The following is a 14,883-nucleotide window of genomic DNA, read 5'->3' as shown; positions in this document are numbered from 1 at the left end:
CTGATCTAAACCTAGCTGTGATTGTGCGTTAATTATTCAATAATAATCAGTAATAACATCCCAAGACTTTTCCCTTTCTCAGCTCGACTAACAACAGAAAAGTTATTTTTTAAAATGTTTAATTCAGAGATCCTTTTCCTTACAGTATTTAATGACGCTTTGATTACAAAGTTGGGAGAATGAATAGCCTTACATAGGGTGGTCAAATATGGTGGGGAATGAGCAGATGAAGTTTGATTGATGAACATATAAGTTTACAAAAGTTTACAAAAGACTTACAAAAGTCTGCAATGCCTATAAGGAGAATTGATAAGGAATCATGTTTACCAGACCGGTTTTGATAATGTCCAAGCAATGCTTCAAAAAAAGCTGGAAAGGAACCAGAAATTTGGCTCAATGGGACACCGTTTCCAGGATTTTCTGCTGCAGCCGGAGTGGAATAGTCAACCACTGGAGATTGCAGGAGAAAAGGCCAGGAACGGAATGACTGACTGCAGTGTCCAGCCTTTGTAAGGTTATTTGGAGACTTACTGATTGGTTTATAGTTTATAGTGATGTATGAACTAAGGGAAATTTTACTAATTTAGGTTCCTATCGTGGAATAGATTAATTTGGGATTATCCATTTTGGGGAGCTGCCGCAAACAGACCAAACTGAAGTTTTTTTAAAGTAAATTTAGAGTACCCAATTTTATTTTTCCAATTAAGGGCAATTTAGCATGGCCACTCCACCTACCCTGCATATCTTTGGGTTGTGGGGGTGAGACCCATGCAGACACAGGGAGCATGTGCAAACTCCACTAGGACAGTGACCTGGGGCCAGGATCGAACCCAGGTCTGCAGTGCCGTGAGACAGCAGTGCTAACCACTGCACCACTGTGTCGCCTATACCAAACTGAAGTTAACATTTGTAAGGCAGCATATATATCTGTAAACTCATATGCATAATAAAAATAGTTGGTTTTCTTCCTTTTAATATATAAAGTTCTTTCTCCTTTCAATAAAGTTTTCTTTCTTACTTTTCTTTTATATTATCAATGTTAATTGTTATATCACAATTATTATTTTAATTATCATTATTCAATATTGAATAAAATTGTTTTATTTTATTTAGAGCACCCAATTCATTTTTCCAACTAAGGGGCAATTTAGCGTGGCCAATCCACCTACCTGCACATTTTTGGGTTGTGGGGCAAAACATACGCAAACACGGGGAGAATATGCAAACTCCCCACGGGCAGTGACACAGAGCCAGGATCGAACCTGGGAGCTCAGTGCCATGAGGCAGCAGGGCTAACCACAGCCCCACCGTGAACGTGATAAAATTGTTGTTTTAACTCATTACTTGGCATTGTCACCTGTTCCTGTTAAGCCCAGAGGGGGGGCTCCGAACACAAGCGAGACTCCACAAGGGACTCTCACGCGCCCCCATTTCAGCAACAGACAATGATGTCCATCAGTAGATCTAAAACTCTGAATATTGTGCCAAAACTGTACAGGTCTTTCTGCAATCAGAGTTAAATCATAAAATGCATCATGAAAACAACTCTCATGAAAACAGGTCTTACAACTGCTGATCTAACGAGTCCAACAGTCTTGGCCTCATCTGTCCAGGGGCTGTGGGCTACCGGGATTGGCAGCATTTAAAAAATAATTCACTGGTTGAAAAGTACCGAAGATGTGATAAGGTGGTAGAATGAATGCAAAATCACAGGTAAAACTGCTAAAAAAAGAGCAGGTAGTTATTCAGCATTTGCTTCTTGTCAACACCTCTATAGATATCTGGTCATTCATTGCGGTTTGCGTGCCTTGCTGCGTGCAAACAACTACTCTGCTCACTTACAAAATTGTGATTGCACTCAAACCACCAAATCAAAAAATAGTAACGATGAAACCTACCTTTTATTTCTTTTGTAAAACGCACTCTTTGTGAGTCAGTCAGAGGTTTTGGTTGTTCATCAATGTTCCGGATGTCAAGAACTTCACACATAAACTCAATCACTGGCTGAGCTTTGTAGAAAGCTGTTGCTGACACTAAAATAGGCAAAACAAATGGACTGCGGTCAATGACTACCAAGACTTGTTTATACAGTATTACAGAAATGTAATATTAATATTACTCATTTGTCTTGCCGAGTTGTATTTAGCTTGATGATAAACAGTCAAAGTCTTCCAGTTGCTGACAAATTATTTATTGAGTAACAAAATAATATACTTGCGAGTTCTTTCACTTTAATACTTTGATTAGTAATAGAATGAACTAAGATTAGATTAAACTAACAATTATGATAATACACTACACTTATCTGTCACATCTTCACTCTAGCTGCACTACATGCACTAACCTACAGAAAGAGTGGGAAACTCCTTATGTAGTTCTTGTTAGTGTTGCCATCTAGTGATCATCTGTCTATACTGACTGTACATTAACTAATCATATGATAACATATACAGAGATCACTAAAGACTGACTCTAAGGTTGGTCCAGTCTAACATGCAAGAGTGAAATCAGCTGTTCAGAATGACTGGTGAAAACTATTAACATAGATGAAAAAGATGAGAAAAAACTATAAAAGAAACATTACAGCAACTTTTTATTAAATAAATGTAGAGTACCCAATTCTGTTTTTCCAATTAAGTGGCAGATTAGTGTGGCCAATCCACCTACCCTGCATCTTTGGGTTGTGGGGGTGAGGGTCTTCAGCGCCATGAGGCAGCAGTGCTAACCACTACGCCACCGTGACGCCCTTTACAGCAACCATAAGCAATTTGTACAACCTGCACCAAGACAGCACCATTAACACAGTGAATCTTCCCAAAACATGCTAGATAAATCCAAGCTGTCGCTGTTATGCTATCAACTCCTTATGTGAAGTTCAATGCAGTTAGGCACACTGTCAAAATTAATACAATCATTTGCTGTCCATGTGATAACAGCAGAGACCCAGTTTTTTCTGCTTGTACTTACAATTTTACTACCAACTTTCAATCATTCTGAGCTAATTTAGCAAGTTAGAATGTGTGTATCAGAACATAAAACTGCATCATGACTCAAACACACAATGCATTAAGTCAGTATCTGCATAATTTTATTAGAGTTTTGTTAATTGAAAGACTAGTGGACATTCATGAGCATTCATTCTCCTGTTGAGAGAATTGGGAGGAGGAAAATAGAACACACAAGACCAAGACCAGAGTTTTATGCTCCTCTCACCTGCTCTACCCTGGCACATTTTGAGGCAAGTGGAGTGTGAAATTACATGATGGGATTCCCCCTCACCGGGATCCCGCCCCAATTTGGATGCAATTTTAAGGTGGGTTGGGCAGGGCCCTGGGAGAAGCCCACCCTTCCCCAATTAAGGCCATTGTGGCCACTTAAAGGTCTTTTTTTTGAGAGAGGGGGGTGAAAGAGACAGTAAAATGGTCTTGAGCGGGGAGGGGGATCTCCAACAGAAGCCCCCCTTCTTACTGGGGGCACCCCCCCTTAAGGGCCAGGGGCACCTAGACCTCCCTCACCCTCATGCCTATCCCCAAGTGCCCCCTAGCACCCCCCCAGATGTCAGGCGTCCCATATCCTCCCCTCTTGGAGACACCAGTATCTATTCACTCAGACTCCCTGCACTTAGTTCCAGGCACAGCGCTGCATTACCTCTTCTGATCACTACAGCGCTGTGGTTGGAAGGGCTGGAGAACTGCCGGCCAACCAAATTAGCTGGCCGCACTCCAGACCCTCCAGGGCACCACGGCAGCAGAGTGGTTAGCACTGTTGCTTCACAACTCCAGGGTTCCAGGTTCAATTCCCGGCTTGGTTCACTGTCTGTGTGGAGTCTGTTTGTTCTCCCTGTGTCTGCATGGGTTTCTCCCTCCCACAGTCCAAAGATGTGCAGGTTAAATGGATTGCCCTTAAGTGTCCAAAAAGATTAGGTGGGGTTACTGGGTTACAGGGTTAGGGTGGAGGTGCGGGCTGAAGTAGGGTGCTCTTTCCAAGGGCCAGTGCAGACTCAATGGGCCGAATAGCCTCCTTCTGCACTGTAAATTCTGCGAGGACGGGACATGTGCCCAATTGAGAATAGAAGTCCTGACTTCTTTCATCAATGCTCTTAGATGAGCGAGGATGTATTTCCTACTGACTCTCTGAATGGCGTGGACTCGATGTGCCGAATGGCTTCCTTCTGCACTGTAAATTCTGCGATTCTGTGTCCCGAGCCCATGATGCCAATTCTGGTTGGGTGTTTTCCTGAAGGTTTCACCACACACCCACCACTTCTGACCACGGTGGCCAGTTATATAATTTACCCAATATTATAATAAACAGAAATGAAAAACTTATTTAATTTACTGTCCTTATGACTGATCGCCCATGTTGCTTGCAGTAAATCCAGAAGAGTAATGTTCAATTTCTGAAGATTACAGGACAATTCTGGAAGGTTGGCACAGGATAGATAATGCCATGATATTATGAAAAAGATAATGGAAATAGCTATGCTGGTGCAATGCTTATGTCAACAGCACAAGCGGCACAGTGGTTAGCACTTTTGCCTCACAACGCCAGAGACCAGAGTTCAATTCCGGCTTGGGTGACTATAGAGTTTCCACTTTCTCCCCGTGTCTGCATGGGTTTCCTCCGGGTGCTCCGGTTTCCTCCCATGGTCCAAAGATGTGCAAGTTAGGTGGTTCGGCCATGATAAAATTGAACTGTCGGTTAAGTGGATAATGGGGTTGGAGTGAAGGAGTGGGCCGAGGTAGGTGCTCTTTCAAAGGGTCAGTGCAGACTGGGTGGGCTGAATGGTCTCCTACTGCACTGTAGGGATTCTATGGTTCTAAAACTAATCTCTCAAAGAGGCACTGCTGATGCCACCTCGTTTACTGATCTCAGCGAGGCCTTCAGTAATAGGCAAGATCATGTGCATAAAAGATCTCTTCAAGCCAGCCTACACAAAAACAACTAGTTTATGTTGATATGAAGATGAACATTGTGAAAATTAAAGCTGCAGGATGCCACAGGCAAAATGGGACTAAAAGGACCATAATAGGAACTAACCTGACCAGTTGCTTTCTACAATGGCATTGACAGCAAAAGCACCCACCACTCTAAAAAATATTAATCATTTTCAGGGTATAGTTTCACAAATGCAGTTCATTATCTTGAGTGGCCATTCTTCATATTTGAGCCAGTGTCACTTATTCAATCACAGATCGAGCATTGCATTTTCAATCAATTCAACAGTTCAACAGGAAATGCATTACCATCAATGTTCAACATCATTTTCCACATGGCAGGTCGGACAGACTGATGAAAACCAAACCAGACTTCTCTACCTCCACCCAGCGGGTGATAGTACCCCTCAGGTGGAGAGAAGAAAGATCGACCAACAGGAGTATACCTGGAATTAAAGAGAGTAGTTATTGATTTGGTGAGTATTATTTCTGGCATACTGTAGGATTTGTGGCAGGACTGAGGCCAAGCAGGGCCTTAGGGCCACATGCTTCTTTCCAAACTCTGGCAAACTGGCAAGCAATGCTCAGACTTACGCTTATTTACTGTTGCATGCTGTTTCAGCTTTGTAGATATGAATGCATGAATGCAGTTCTTAGCACCTTTGCCTCATGAAACTTTAAACGATACAAGAAAGATTTGTTGGTTTCAAAAAATGAAAATAAATGCAACTTAATGGGGAATTAGAAGATCAGATTGGCCTTGACCAAATAAAATAGTGAAGCCAACTCAAGTAATAATAATAATCTCTATTAGTGTCACAAGTAGGCTTACATTAAAATTGCAATGCAGTTACTGTGAAAATCCCCTTGTCGCCACACAATGCCGCCTGTTCGGGTACACTGAGGGAGAATTCAGAATGTCCAATTCACCCAACAAGCACGTCTTTCAGGACTTGTGGGAGGATACTGGAGCATCCGGAGGAAACCCACGCAGACACAGGGAAATGTGCAGACTCCGCACAGACAGTGGCCCAAGTCGGGAATCGAACCCGGGTCCCTGGCGCTGTGAAGCAACAATGTTAACCACTGTGCTACCATATCAGTGGTTGTAATTATCTAGCTGTCAACTATAACTAAAACTTCATATTTTTGTTCTAATATAAAATGTTCAGGCCAGATTAAAATCCCTTGTATATTAATCAAAGTGTTTTCTAAATATTGCACTCTAATTCAGAACTTGAGGATATTTAAGATTTAAGCAAAATTTGAGATGGTTCTTAAACAAAGCTGACTGATTTTAGTTTTTGAATGTTTATTCATCAAGAAAACATTTCAAAGACCAGAGCACTGCAGTACTTTTCTCAAACAATTTTCAAACATTCTGTGAGCTGATAATTGCGAGGCAACGTTGGAAAATGCAAATAAAAATGAACAGAAACATTCCAAACCAGTGATATTTCCCATCTATAAAGACAAGGGCGTCAGCTGCTTGGGGACACCACCACCTGGGAATTCCCTTCCAAGTCACACACCATCTCAACTTGGATCTATATCACTGTGCCTTCATGGTCGCTGGGTCAAAACCTTAGCACTCTCTTGGTGTTCCTCCAACACATGGACTACAGGAGTTCAAAAAGGCAGCACACCACCACCATCTCAAGGGCAATAAATTGCCGATCCAGCAATGGCCACATTCATGAAAGAATATAATTTTAAAAAATTAATGCAGGGCTGGATTCAGCAAGGAATCTTCATTCACATATGCTACTCAAGTTTCCATCTCTGGCCTAGTCTCCAATACAATGGAAATATCAGACTTACAATGCCGAGGACCAGCTCAGTGCATGGGTCCGGCCACAGGAGTGGCAATGAATAGGCTAGCACAACCTTTTTTTGAAAATTAGAGTACCCAATTAATTTTTTCCAATTAAGGGGCAATTTAGCGTGGCCAATCCACCTAGCCTGTACATCTCTGGGTTGTGGGGGCGAAACCCACGCAAACACAGGGTGAATGTGCAAACTCCACAAGGATAGTGACCCAGAGCCGGGACCTCGGTGCCGTGAGGCAACAGGGTTAACCCACTGCGCCGCCCTCAGGCTAGCACAACTTGATGCAATTGACTCTGTGATGGATGTGCAGTCTTTCCACATACCAAAATGTAGCTGAACCTAGGACAACTGCCGACCCCTGGACCTGTCCTCAAAACAAACACATTGTAGTAAAATACTTGGATATATCAGGTCATTATTATTTTGAGACATCAGGGGCTGGATTCTCCGATTTTGAGACTAAGTGCTGACGCCGTCGTGAAAACCGTGGAGTTTTACAACGGCAAAAACGGTGCCACAAGTGAAGGTATTCAGACACTCCAAAAGGTCTAGCATGGGTGTCATGGGAAATGCCACACTTTTCACACGGAACGGCGGCGGATTTGCCGGCTCCTGATTGACACACAGCTGCAGCCGCCCTCAAGAGATTCTCCTTTCCCCCACCCCCACACCGTTGCAGCCAACATGATGCACTTCCGTGATGCTGAGCTGTGGATTCTCCTGGACTCCGTGGAGGAGAGGTGGATGGTGCGGTACCCCGGGACAGGAGAAGTTCCTCAGGCGGTGCCACTCGCCATGCCTGGGGGGAGTTGGGAGTCGCTGTCAGGAAAGTTGCCCGGACTGGCATCGACTGCAGAAAAAAACTGCACAACCTCCTCAGGGCGGCCAGAGTGGGCAGCGCTGTGCCCCGGCACTAACACCCCTCCCCCCCAAACACGTGACCCGGACCGCCACATTCGGCCCCCTCCCTGCCCCATCTGCCAGCCGCAATGGCTGTGTGCCCTGGCCACTGATCCCATCAGCCATCCAACCCCTGGGCTGCATGCACAGAACTGTCTAACAGTGTCGCTGTTTGAGTTTGTCCCCCCCAACCCCCGAGGTCGGCGGTGCACGACGAAGTGAGACCCCCTGCCTAGTTGCGGATCCTTATGACACGTGTGCCCCCCCCCCCCCCCTCCCAAACACCTCACCCCACCCCCACCCCCACCCCTCATCATCATCCGGCTGTCTAACCATACAAGAAGCCTGCCTTTTGTCCGACAGGACCTGCCGGAGATGGGGCTAGCCCATCAAGGACCCCAAGCCCCACCCAGTGCCAGAGCTGCTGCCCCCCCCCCCCCCCCCCCCCCCCCGGACGGCAGAGGATCGATGGGGAGAGCAGCTCAGACACCAGCCCTCTGCCCGAGACTCAGGAGACCCCAGAGGTCGGGTCGGAGGAGGACACGGATTTTCCATCACAGCTGTCTCTAACACCCTCCACCATCTCAGAGAGACCATCAACGCGGTTGGGAACATTAGTGAAGAGGCTCCTGGGCCACAATCTGGTGCGCACCACACATCGCTTCTGGTACAGCAGGTGGAGGTAGGAGTAGCCAAGGGACCGGACGGTCAGAGGGCAGGTCAACCCCAGGAACCAGCTGCCAGCCAGATGGGTTCCGGGCTCCTGGAACATCCAGTCCAGGTGCAGACAGAGACCAAGGGACTACAGGAGGGGATGACGGCCGGCTTCCAGCACCTACTGGGGCAGGTGAAGGAGTTAACCCGCTTGTGGGAGCAGGGGGTAGTGCTGGTCACGCTTAGCACCCAGGCCAAAACCGCACGGGTGGCATCCCCGGTGGAGACAATGGGGGCGATGGGGTCGGATATGGGTCAGCGTGTGCAAGGCCTGGGGCATTCTGTGCAGGCGGGGACCAAGGCCCAGGACAGGGGTGCTCTCTCACAGGCAATCATGTGCCAGAGCCAGCTGGAGATAGCAGAGGCACTCCTCAGCGTGGCCCAGTCACAGCAGGCCATTGCTGTGAGCGGCGGCGGCCATGTCCAGGTGCAGGCCAGAGGGGCGCAGACACAGAGGGAGGTGATCCAGCCTCAGAGGTACGTGGCCCACTCACTGGCAGATATGGCCCATGCCCTGAGGGATGCTTCCCACGCCATGAGAGACGTGGCACACTCGCTGATGTGGCACAGACCCTCAGGGTGGTGGCACAGTCGCGGAGTGATGCTGTCCCAGAGTGTTATGGGCCACTCCCTGTGCTCCAAGGCTTTGAGCGTTGTCAATAGCAGAGAGGACCTCCAGAACTGGCAGCGCCAGGTGTCAGGGGGGGCCTCAGGGGATGGCTCCGCTCGCATCCCCGTCCCATGGAGAAGCCCGGGGACCACCGGGCACACCAAGGGAGGAGCAGGTGCTGGGGCCATGCCAGTGGGCAGCGGACAGAACCGAACAGCATCACGCCAACCAGGATGCCCGAGGAGCAGTTGGGCCCATCTAGGCCAAGCCGCCACAGGAGATGTGCGCCAAAAGGGACCTTCATCACTGGGCAGGAGTCACAGCAGTCCGTCTCCATTCCTGCTGTACCGTCTGGGGAAGCACCGAGGTGTAATGCTAGGGCCTGTAAGGCCAGAAAGTTAGACACGGGTGCAGGACACAGTCTAGCTATAGGGGCTAGGGCATAGGCTGTATATGTTTGTTCACAATAAACACATGGTCATACCATTCAAACCTGGCTGGGTGTGGGGGTGGGACAGTTAGTGCTGGCCAGTGGAAGTGGGGGGTGTAGGACGAGTAAGGCCCGGTGGGTTGACAGTGTAGTGCCCCCCCTCCCGCCCGCCCCGGCACCCCATCCCCAGCAATTCGATAGGGCTGTGTGATGGGCTGGCCAGCAAGCACGCAGGGATCACCAGGGGGAAGGTGCGACTGTAGGCATGAGTTGGACATTGTCAAACGATGTTGAGCACGGAGCTCATCGCAGAGAAGGCTGTCATCATCCTCCATCCCATGGACCAGACCCGTTGTCACTGCCGACCCAGTGCCCCCAGCTAGTAGGGCCGCAGGTACATATAACGGAGGCGGTGTGCATGCGGGAGGTTTGGTGGTGTGAGAGGCAAGGGTGGTTTGGTGGTGTGGGAGATGAGGGTGTTCGGTGGTGTGGGAGGTGAGGGGGTGTGGTATGGTGTATCCGTGCCCCTGGCCAGCGAACACCCTCCCCCCCCTAGTCTGTGAAACATGTCTCCGCGAAGGCGTCCCATGCGCGCTGGCCCTGGCCATAACGTTGTGCGGTCTCCGTGCCTGACCAGGCCCCATGTCCCGCTCATTGTCCCCCTTCCCCTCGTCCGACGAGGCCCACCCTTCCTCTTTATCCTCCTCCAGCACGTCGCCCCTCTGCTGGGCTATATTGTGGAGGACATAGCAGACCACCACGATGCGGGCGACCCCCCCCCCCCCGGCCTCGTACTGGAGGGCCCCTCCAGAGTGTTCCAGGCATCTGAATCACATCTTCAGGACCCCGAAGCACCTTTCGACCACACCCCTTGTCACACAATGGGAGCATCATTGTAGCGGGTCTCCAATTCAGTCTGTGGCCTTCATATAGGCGTCATTAGCCACGGTCGCAACGGGTAACCCCGGTCGCCCAGCAACTGGCCCCACAGTTGGGGGGAGGGGGGTGTCCCTCGAACATGTCGGGGATCACGGAGTGCCCCAAGATGAAAGAATCATATACACTGCCTGGGAATCGGGCACAGAAGTGCAGGATCCACATCTGATGGTCACAGACCACCTGAATGTTCATCGAATGGTAGCCCCTGATGGTGAACAGCTGCCTGTTATGCGCCGGTGGCCGTAGGGCGACATGCATCCCATCGATGACCCCCTGGACCCAGGGCATCCCGGCGACGTCAGCGAACCCCACTGCCTGGGCATCCTGGTGGGCGTGGTCCACAGTGTACTGGATGTACCGAACCGTCTGGGCATACAGAGCGTCAGTGACGGCGCGGATGCACCTGTGAGATCCCAGACAGGTCCCCACTCAGCAACTGGAAGGACCCTGTTACACAAAACCTCAGCGCGACCATCACCATGACGGCCACCAGGAACGAGTGTCCTCCCCAATACCCCTGCGGTGCCAGGTGTGCCATCATCTGGTTGATGTGTTGCACTGTCTCCCTGCTCAACCGCGGCTACTTCTGCATGCCCGGTCCGGAAGGTCCTCAAAGGACGGTCGCGGTATACGCGTGGCCACATCCGCCGCCTCTTTGGCATCACCTACTCCTCGTCCTGTGAGGCAGCTGGCCCTCCAGCCTGAGGAGCTTCCACCTGTCCCTCTGCAGCCCGCTCACCTGCTGCAGCCTCCGCCCGTGCTGCCACAGGGCTGCATTCAGGGCAGCGACCATTGCCACGGCGGCCAGCATTCCAGGTTGATGCCCAAAAGCCATAATTTTCTGCAGAGGGTGAAAGGCAAACATGTTATCATGGCGCACACACCCGTGCTCAATCAGGTAGCTGGAGCTGCATGGTGGCCCCGGTTGTCACCTCGTGCCCCAACCTCGCATGCCCAGCATCTCCACATGCCGGCCCTGTCGGTGCCCTCGGTCATGGTGCCCTTCCCTGCTGTCAGGGGCACTGTTGGATGGCACTACCCTCACTGGGGGCTGTCGTTGTGGCCCTGGATGGTCCCCCGGTGGGTGGTTGCCAGTTGGGTGGTGTGGGGGTGAGGGTGGAGCATCCATATGGCCGTTGTCACTGCATGTACCCAGGGGTTGGGTGGCCAGCAAATGGCCGCCCCGGCTTCTCGGCCTGCTCCCCCCCCCCCCCCCCCCCCCCCCGCCGAAAGCATGACCAGAGTCCGATCCGGAAGCCCGCAGACACCCCACACCACTTCCTACCTTCTCTCTGCCGCCGCAGCCAGCATGCCAAGTTCAGGATTTTTTATAGCACATTAGAAACATGCCGTCGGGAAATTGGCCCATCTGAGACCCTGAGGCTCCGGAGAATCGGTTGCCAAGACCGCTAATGATATGCCCACTGTACTTTCAGGCTGTGCTGTGGGCGCCGCGATTTTGTCGTTTTTGGGGTCCGGAGAATCCTGATTTGTCGTCAAACCGGCATCTACCTCGATTTCGGCGTCGGAAGCTATTCCCTGCCCGGCTAATGGAGAATCCAGCCCCAGCTCTCAATTGTACAGTGGCTTGATAAAATTTCCAGAAAAATGTCTGAGTGTACTCTAAACATACAATGTCCTCAAACTGTGCGTAAATGTACATCTGAAGACTAATGGGCTTGATAAAATATTAACAGTTTACTGAAACTATAAAAGCAACAATGTATATTTCAAAAGAAAGAAATGAACCATTTCCTATGCTTAATGTAAGTAATTAATTTCTATTTCATAGGCCACACACATCGGTATGAGAAAAACATGCTTATTTTAAATAGAACCATAGAAAGGTTACAGCACAGAAAGAGGTCATTCAGCCCATCATGCTTGCACCAGCTGAAAAAATTAGCCACCGTCCCAGCCCACCTTCCAACACCCAGTCCGGAGCCTTGAAGAGACAGGATTTCAGGTGCAGATCCAGGTGAGGGTTTCTGCCTCATCCACCAATCAGGGCAGTGAATTCCACATACCTACCACTCTCTGATGGTGGTGTCCTGCCATTTTTAACCCCTGCAATAGTTTATATTAAACTATCAGGAAAAAGTGTTTCCTAATATGCTCTCGACTTCTTTTCCCAGTCATCTTAAATCTGTGCCCCCTGGTAATTGACCTCTCCATTCGGGGAAAACTGGTCCTCCCTGCCCCTCTATCTAGGTCCCTCGTAATTTTGTACACCTCAATCAAATCACCCCCCCCCTGTTCAAAGGAAAACAATCCTAGCCTGCCTAATCTTCCCTCATTGCTGCAATTTTCCAGCCCTGCCAACAATCTTGTAAATCCATGTCCTTGCACTCCAGCTGGGGCATAACCTGCGTTTTATATAGTTCCAGCATTACATCCCCTCTATTGTATTCTATACCCTGTACAATAAAGAAAAACATTCAAATGCCTTCTTTACCATCTTATTTACCTGTCCTTTCACTTTCAGGGACCTGTAGACATGCGCTCCAAGGTCTCTCTGTTCCTCGACCTCTCTCAATGCCCTCCCATTTACTGAGTATTCCCTTTCATTGTTTGTTGTCCCAAAATGCATAACCTCACTTCTCTGGATTGAATTCCGTTTGCCACTTTACTTCCCACTCAAACTATTGATATAATTCTGGAGTCTATAGCTATCCTCTTCACTGTCAACTACACGGTCAATATTTGTGACACCTGTAAATTTCGCAATCATGCCTCCCAAATTTAAGTCCAAATCAATTTTGTTTTTTGTTTTTGTATTTTTAAAAAAATGCATTTTATTCAAACTCGTCTCAAAGTAGGTGACAGCAAGTAAACACCCCGGGAAACATTCTTCCCAACAATCAACTATACAGTTTTTACAGATTCTTCTCCTCAAACAGGGTCACAAACATTCCCCACCATTTCTCAAACTCCTCTGCTGAGCCCCTTAACTCATACTTTATCTTCCCTAACCGCAGGAAGTCATACAGGTCACCCAAACATGGTGCTACCCCCGGTGGCGATGCCGACCGCCACTCCAGCAAAATTTGTCGCCGTGCAATCAGAGAGGCAATGGCCGTGACATTGGCCTTCCTCCGCTCCATGAGCTCCGGCTTCTCTGAAACCCCAAATATCGCCACCAAAGGGTCCGGGTCCACTCCCTCTTCCACTATCCTGGCAAAGACCGCGAACACTCCCGCCCAGAATCTTCCCAATTTTTCACAACCCCAAAACATGTGCACATGATTTGCTGGCCCCCGCCCACACCTCTCACACTCAACTGCTACCCCCTGAAAGAACCCACTCATTCTCGCCCGAGTCATATTCACCCTGTGCACCACCTTCAACTGTATCAGGTTCATCCTTGTACAAGAGAAGGTCCCGTTTATGCTTCACTGTACCTCACTCCATACTCCCCAATTGATCTCCCCTCCCAACTCCACTTCCTATTTCTCCTTGATCTTCACCTCCCTGCTCCCCCAGCCACTTATATATATCCCTAATTCTTCCCTCCCTTTCCACATCTGGAAGCAGCAGTCGCTCCAGCAGGGTGTATCCCAGCAATCTAGGGAACCCCTTTCCAGACCTTTCGTGCAAAGTCCTAACCTGTAGATACCTGAACTCACTACCCCTCGGCAGTTCTACTCTCTCCCTTAGCTCCTCCAGACTGGTGAACCCTTCCTCCAAATATAAATCCCTCACCTTGACCAGCCCCACATCCCTCCACCTCCTGTAAACACTATCCACCCCCCCCCCCCCCCCCCCGGCTCAAACCCATGATTCTCGCACAGCGGTGAAGTCCAAATCATTATTACATACCACACTGTGCCCTGTGGAACTTCACTGAAAATCGCTTTCCATTCACTAAGACATCTGTCAATCATTACTTTTGGTTTCCTGTCACTGAGCCAGTTCTGGATCCAACTTGCCGCGTTCCTCTGTATCCCATAGGCTTTTACATATCTGACCAGCCTGCCATGTGTTATGTACATATGTGGGACCTTATCAAATGCCTTAATAATTCTATGTAGACCACATCCACTATACTACCCTCATCCTTGTTAAATGCTCTAAAATGCATAATGCTTTCCCCCAACTTGTATTTTTTTTAAAATAAATTTAGAGCGCCCAATTCATTTTTAGCCAATTAAGGGGCAATTTAGCGTGGCCAATCCATCTACCTTGCACATCTTTGGGTTGTGGGGGTGAAAACCACGCAAACATGGGGCGAATGTGCAAACTCCACACGGACAGTGACCCAGAGCCGGTATCGAACCTGGGACCTCGGCGCTGTGAGGCAGCAGTGCTAACGACTGCGCCACCGTGCTGCCCCTCTCCCAACTTGTATTAACGGATTTACAAAATCGGAAAAACTGACTTTCAGAATCATAGAAATGTTGCAATACAGGAGGTCATTCAGCCCATTGTGTTCATGCCGCCTTAATTCCTGCAACAGCATTCTGCTGGTCCCACTCCCATGTCCTTATCCCATAGTCCTGCACCCTTAAGTGTTTATTTAGTTC

General features: G+C 49.0%; 1 protein-coding gene across 4 annotated transcripts in view; it reads right to left on the bottom strand.

Moving 5' to 3' along the window:
• LOC119967526 (protein argonaute-1) overlaps positions 1–14,883 on the bottom strand; it is a 175,913-nt gene that overhangs the window by 94,771 nt on the left and 66,259 nt on the right. For all 4 annotated transcript variants that reach the window (XM_038800218.1, XM_038800199.1, XM_038800209.1 and 1 more), the window contains 2 exons: positions 5,247–5,383; positions 1,899–2,033 (listed from right to left, as the gene is read on the bottom strand). In XM_038800218.1, the coding sequence (XP_038656146.1) occupies positions 1,899–2,033; positions 5,247–5,383 (272 nt within the window). The remainder of the gene's footprint in view (positions 1–1,898; positions 2,034–5,246; positions 5,384–14,883) is intronic.

Source organism: Scyliorhinus canicula, chromosome 1, assembly GCF_902713615.1.
Source record: "Scyliorhinus canicula chromosome 1, sScyCan1.1, whole genome shotgun sequence".
Classification (NCBI taxonomy): Eukaryota; Metazoa; Chordata; class Chondrichthyes; order Carcharhiniformes; family Scyliorhinidae; genus Scyliorhinus; species Scyliorhinus canicula.
This window is presented reverse-complemented; position numbering and strand designations above follow the sequence as displayed.